Genomic DNA, 6,877 nt, shown 5'->3' on the forward strand with positions numbered 1-6,877 from the left:
CTCACAACACACACAGAATAGCACCATTACTGGTTTAGTCACATTTACGGGGAGTACTTTACATTATGCTAACATATACTTAAGGGAAGTTTTAATTATGCTTTACACATGAATCACCAACAAAGTTTACTCTAGATCCACGTACTGAAATTTTCAACAATTCAAATTTACACAACAAGATAACATCATTCTAATATCTTCCTCAATCTTCCCTAAGCATTTTCATTCACATTATTAACTATGCAATTTCCCTTTTCAAGATGAAAAACTTTCCCCTTTCAATTAGAAGCCCAAAGAAACATAAAATTTCACATGCATTATAGCAAAACTTCTTCTTAAATCACTGCATTCTAAATAGAGTTTCAAAAACAGCAATTCCTATATTTTAAACGAGAGGAGGAAGAGAGTTGGAAAATCAACTATTTCCTACGAATACACAAGAATTTCAAAATCACACCATATGCTCGGACATAAGTTTATCATTTGAGTTGCACGGTTTTCATTTTGCTATCTTTTAGGAAGGTGTCAAAGCATCCTAACATGACATTTCTAATCATTATTGCTGCACTATAATGTTCTAGTTTTCTGAACAAGAATTCAAAATGACCAAATTTTCTTTTTGTAATACAAGTCTTCTAGAGCACAATCACAATTCGTAATACAATACAATACAATAATACATCAAATCTAACATTGGAAATTCATAATATAACAAGGAGGTAAATGAAGAGCTATCTCCTAGATTTTTTACACATTTAATGCATACAAATCAGCAAGTCTTTTATTTACTCATTTCGAAACATAATAAGACAATTACCCATATCCAAAGTAAGTTAAAAGTGTGCCACTTAATAGGTCCTAATCACACTAGTTGAGTAAGCACATAAAACAATCTTTTGAGGAGCACATCAATTTACTCTTGAAGCTACTACAACATGTCCCCTTTTGGTTTTCCTTCCACATCAAGCAATTTTCACAAAATCAACTTTACGCATTTTGAAGCACCTTACTTAAGATGAAATTTAATTATATTACTCCTACCAAGCACATGGAGCACCCTTTAATGCAACCATACAATTTTCTATCATTAACCAAAAATTAACTCCTAAATCAATCCTTTTCACAATCTAAAGCACAAAAACATTATGAAGCTCACACAAGGCTCAAGAAATATCATCCTTTTTCTTGCAATAAGAAAACTTATATAAGCGATAACTACACATATCAATTCCTTTTAATTTACTTAGAGAGAGAAAAAGGAGATGAGTCATAATCACTCAATGTACTACATGATAAGCATTAACATTTGCCATACTAGTCTTTCAAGTGGACAATCATGAAGATAGAGCCAAAACCACAAACAAACACATTTCGTACTTTTAGGTTCAAGATATTAACAACCAACTTAGATGGATTAGTCAAAGAGTAAAACAAAGCAAGAATGAAGGTACATACGAATCTTTTTCAAAGAAGAGAAGTCATAGACCAAGACCTCAATAAGCAGACAAAACACCCATAATTATTTCTAAAACACCCACATCATTAAGGTGGAAACAAGGTGTGAACGCACACGTTACACACAAGCAGGGTTTGTCAAATCACACCCTCACATCAAGGTGGGCAAGCATACAACCTAAGGTAGATACACACACACCAACTAAGAGCACAAGTGAAACCAGAGATCCCAGTGTTGCAACATGGGCTCTGATACCAAGTGTAATGCCCCGCCAAGAAACCCCTAAGGGTTCAAGTTAAAAACACTCAATTAGAGTGTAAATTTTTTTTTTTAAAATAATAATTAAGAGCGTTAATACAAAGTTACAACATTAAGATAGTTGAAGTTGACTCAATGTTATCTATAACTAGATAACACAGCGGAAGGCTAAATGATCCTAAGAGGTTTCCCAATGCGATTACACAACCCTTACACCTAACTCAACTTGCGTCATCAGATCCATTAAACTGGATATCTTAATTACGAGATAATGCATAGATCTTAACTACATATGTGTTCAAAGATATGACATCTTAAAATTTTAGGAGGCGTTCATTTACTTTGGTGGTTAGGAGGCCATTGAGAAGTTATTTATTCATTGCACTTTAATTCACAATTACATTAGGAGGTCTCCAAATGGGTTCAAGCATTTTAAATGTAACCAAGTTCATTCATTAGAGTTTTAAAATAACCATCCACACTTGACATCATCCTTTAATGCTATAAGTATGCCTAACGAGATTCATTCTTTTAGGGTTAAGCTACGATTAGAAAAATGAGGATTCCATCATTTGATTTTATAATACTCACCCACATTTGATATATATTTCTTAAATATTAAAAAGCATGGTTAATAAGAAGAATTTTCGTTTCTTAAGGATTGACCACAATTAATAGAGTGAAGTCCCTTCATTTGGTTTCATGCATAGCCAACTAATGAGTTGAAGTTCTTATATGAAAGGTATAATGTGAGTAGCCATGGAATTCATTTGAAGTTTTAAAAATAATACTACTAGATGGCTAGAATCATTATACCTTTCATATAAGAACTTCAACTCATTAGTTGGCTATGCATGAAACCAAATGAAGGGACTTCACTCTATTAATTGTGGTCAATCCTTAAGAAACGAAAATTCTTCTTATTAACCATGCTTTTTAATATTTAAGAAATATATATCAAATGTGGGTGAGTATTATAAAATCAAATGATGGAATCCTCATTTTTCTAATCGTAGCTTAACCCTAAAAGAATGAATCTCGTTAGGCATACTTATAGCATTAAAGGATGATGTCAAGTGTGGATGGTTATTTTAAAACTCTAATGAATGAACTTGGTTACATTTAAAACGCTTGAACCCATTTGGAGACCTCCTAATGTAATTATGAATTAAAGTGCAATGAATAAATAACTTCTCAATGGCCTCCTAACCACCAAAGTAAATGAATGCCTCCTAAAATTTTAAGATGTCATATCTTTGAACACATATGTAGTTAAGATCTATGCATTATCTCGTAATTAAGATATCCAGTTTAATGGATCTGATGATGCAAGTTGAGTTAGGTGTAAGGGTTGTGTAATCGCATTGGGAAACCTCTTAGGATCATTTAGCCTTCCGCTGTGTTATCTAGTTATAGATAACATTGAGTCAACTTCAACTATCTTAATGTTGTAACTTTGTATTAACGCTCTTAATTATTATTTAAAAAAAAAAAATTTTACACTCTAATTGAGTGTTTTTAACTTGAACCCTTAGGGGTTTCTTGGCGGGGCATTACAATTGATTAGATCCAAGACCAACAATGAGATCACTACCTTAGTTGAATTATGTCTTATATCTACTTTCTTCTCATTCCAAGGTATGATCTATGAGCAAGTGGATGGTGTTGCTATGGGTTCTCCTCTTTCCCCGATCATAGCCAACCTTTACATGGACCACTTTGAAAATATTTTCCTCCCTTCTTTTCACCTCAAATCAAAGTGGTGGAAATGATATGTGGATGACATCAACATTTGTTGGCCCCACGGTCTTGAAAAATTGGAAGAGTTTCACTCTCATTTAAACAATATTACAGAGTCTATTACCTTCACCAAATGAATTGAGACCAACAACCAACTTCCTTTCCTTGACATTCTTCTCATTAAGAAACCAAATGTCTCCTTAGCCCATCTTGTCTACCGTAAAGCTACTCACATTGATTTAAACCTTCATTCCTCTTTGCATCACCATCCTGCCCCAAAATTTGGTGTCCTTAGAACTTTGGTCTCTCAACACTTTATGATTTGTGATGCCAATAACATTGAGAAAGAAATTGTCCACCTTATCCATGTGTTTCAGATTAAATGGTTACAAAAAGAAACACATCATTAAGACTATCAAACAAGTCAAATTGAGATGTGTTCCTAATCGTGATGCTTTCCCTTCTCAAACCCATCCCCATTGCTTCCCTTCCTTTTGTTCAAGGCCTCTCTAACAAGATTGCTAGGATCCTATCCAAACAAGGTCTGAGGTGCACCTTCAAACCTTTCTGTACCCTTAGAAATCACGTCCCTTCATCCAAAGACCCTTGAAATCCCCTTCTCAACTCTGATGTTTACAAAGTGACATGTTGTTGTGGTAATCCCTATATAGGTAAGATTGGCTGCTCTATTAGTATTAGAATTAAAGAGCATTGGGATGATATTAGACATGAGAGAATCCAAAAATCTACCCTAGCGGAACACTCTCAAAAGACTAAACACCACATCCCCTTAGAGGAAACCTAAATTGTTTCTAGAGTAGACAACTTCTTCAATACGAAGCTCTTAGAAGCTATTGAGATCCATAATCACCCTTCCAACCTTAACCGAAATGATGGTTGGAATTTAAGCTTCTCTTGGCATCCATTGTTAAATCACCTTGTCAATCCTAATCTTCCTCCCCACCACTAAGGCTCTTTCCTTTTTTTTTCTCTTCCCCACTCCTCCATTTAGTTTTCTCTTTCTTGTTTGTTTCCTCCCCACTTCCCTTCTTGTTTCCTTTCCTTATCCTTTTCTTCTCTATTCCTTCTTGTCTTGCAATTGTAGTTTTATATATTTTATTATTATCTTCCATTCTTTTCTTACTTTGGTTTCTTGGCTTCTATTGCTTTCTTCTCTCTTCTTTTATTTAATTCTGTTTGCTTTTTATTTAATTAGCTTCCTCTTAATTTTTTGTTTCTTGTTTTCTTTTTCTTCTTTTATCTAGTCCTTTTATTTGTTATTTCATATTTTCTTAAACTCTTTTCATCCCTTCTATTTCTATTTGTCTTTTCATTTATTTTATTTTCCTGGTTTTATTTACTTTTCCATCTCTTGTCTTGTCTTCTTTTCTTTTTCTTTGTAATTTTGTCTTGATTTTGTTATTCTATTTTATTCTCATCTCATTTCTTTTATATTGGCCTCTTTTCATTCTTATTGTCATTCTATTTCTTTGTTTTATTTGTACCTCTCTTTGACTTGTTATAGATTGTTGGGTTGCCTCCTCTGTCATTCTTGTTTATTCTCTTTCATTTAATATTTTATTAGTTATTTATTGCATCTTATGCATTTTATTTATCTTTGGTTGTCTTTATTTGGATTTTGCTTTCCTTTCTTTCTATTTTTCTCTTTCTTCCAATTTTGTGGCTTATTAATTTTTCCTTCTTCTTTGTGCTTTGGTTCTTGTGCCTACCAACCTAGGCTCCCTACCACCTCCACCTATTTAGTGATCTGGGTTTGTTAAAATTCACACTTCTATTTTCTTATGTTTTCTTCCTCCGATGATGGATCATAGAGTTTGATCTGAAACATTGGGTATCAAATTTCTACGCAATTTTATCCAGAAAAGCAAGCTAAGAACATCATGAACTGTAGAAATTTCATGATTGTAAAAAAAATAAATAGAAAATACAATTTATTATCTCGTGAAAATGGATACGAAAAATTATTGATCACAAAAATTGAGTGTAACTGACATCAAATGAGAATATTAGACGTCAAATTTGTAAGACAAAGATAAATTAATAGTAACGAAGCATAAACTCTGTTTAGAACCAGAAGCATTCGAGAGAGAAACAACTCAGGCAAACAAACTCTTCTAGAAAGCTACTAGACTTGAAATTAAAACAAACCAAATATAAAGACATGACCAACTTTGGATACACTAACATGCACTCTTATTAGACAGATATAGTCTCTCAGACACTGCTTGAGAATCACTTTGAACGCTGCAAATTTGCAATACAAGACCGAGAACATATAAAAAAAAATAAAAATCGAGACCCAAAAGTCCAAATGCCGTCGGCAAAACCGTGTCCTGAAATTCCTACGCTCGTTATGCGGTGATTTGCCGATTTTCACAGCGGAGGAATTATCGGTTTGTAGTTCACATATTCCTGAACGAGAGCCCGTTCGACTGTTTCCATTGGGAAGTTCAACTGAGTTCGAGCGCCTCTCATTTTAAGGGCAGCTTTGTCGTACGCCATGGCGGCCTCCTCCGCCGTTAGAAACGTGCCAAGCCAAATTCGGGCGCTCTGTCTTGTCGAGTCTCGAATTTCCGCTGCGTACTTTCCCCAGGGCCGCCGCCGAACACCTCTGTACCGCTTCCCAGGAGCCGCCGCCGATGGCACATTTCCACCTGAGCGTCTTCTTTTTGTGGTCTCTTCTTCTGCAGTATTGCCCTTCTTCGACTGATTCTTCACTTTGACGAGGTCAAGAACTTCGCAGTTGACAGACAGCCATCGTTTGAGGCTCACTAGTCTTTCTAAAACATCGTTGAAGTCCGACTCATTCAGTGTCTTACACATACATCATCTTCACAGGTGCTCAGATTGGAGTCCCCGAAAGTGGTGTCGCAGTGATTCAGTGCCAGGGAATTTGTTGTTGAGGCGGGAAGAGAAGCGATAAAAGCGCTGCCCTGAGGTTGCGAATCTGGGAAAGGGTTTTCCTGTGCAACTAAAGTGGCCCATACGTTCTCAAGTATCATGGAGGAGGATCCCAATCTTTCCATCTCTAGCTATTATTGTTGACAGGAGAAATATTGTTTTGAGAGAAATGGAGAAGCTAATCATGGTATTAAAAGACGAGCAATTTTTGTGGGCTGAGCAGCTGGAAAGATATGAAACTTAACCTGATGTAGAAAATGACAAGAATATGTACTAAACAAATCCCCACGCTATAAATTAATCTAAAGCCTGGTTTTACAAGATACGTGTCCTTCTTCTATTCCCTGAATCCCGTTCTTCGTTGGCTTACATTTGCATTTTTTGAACTATAATTTTTTAATCATTAGCATTTGAAGTTAATTTTTAATCATTTTAATACACAAGACATCATTAATGTGAACAAATCCATTGCACAGGATAAAGCCTGTTACAGAAAACTTG

At 35.0% G+C, this 6,877-nt stretch overlaps 1 protein-coding gene across 1 annotated transcript; it reads right to left on the reverse strand.

The window, feature by feature from the left end:
• Positions 1 to 5,603: 5,603 nt before the first annotated feature.
• On the reverse strand, positions 5,604 to 6,558 carry LOC131050655 (ethylene-response factor C3-like). Its single transcript, XM_057984862.2, has one exon. It carries the CDS (start codon positions 6,296 to 6,298, stop codon positions 5,849 to 5,851), a length of 450 nt encoding a protein of 149 aa, XP_057840845.2. The 5' UTR covers positions 6,299 to 6,558; the 3' UTR covers positions 5,604 to 5,848.
• Positions 6,559 to 6,877: the final 319 nt, after the last annotated feature.

The sequence above is a fragment of the Cryptomeria japonica genome, chromosome 8, assembly GCF_030272615.1.
Source record: "Cryptomeria japonica chromosome 8, Sugi_1.0, whole genome shotgun sequence".
Taxonomy (NCBI): Eukaryota; Viridiplantae; Streptophyta; class Pinopsida; order Cupressales; family Cupressaceae; genus Cryptomeria; species Cryptomeria japonica.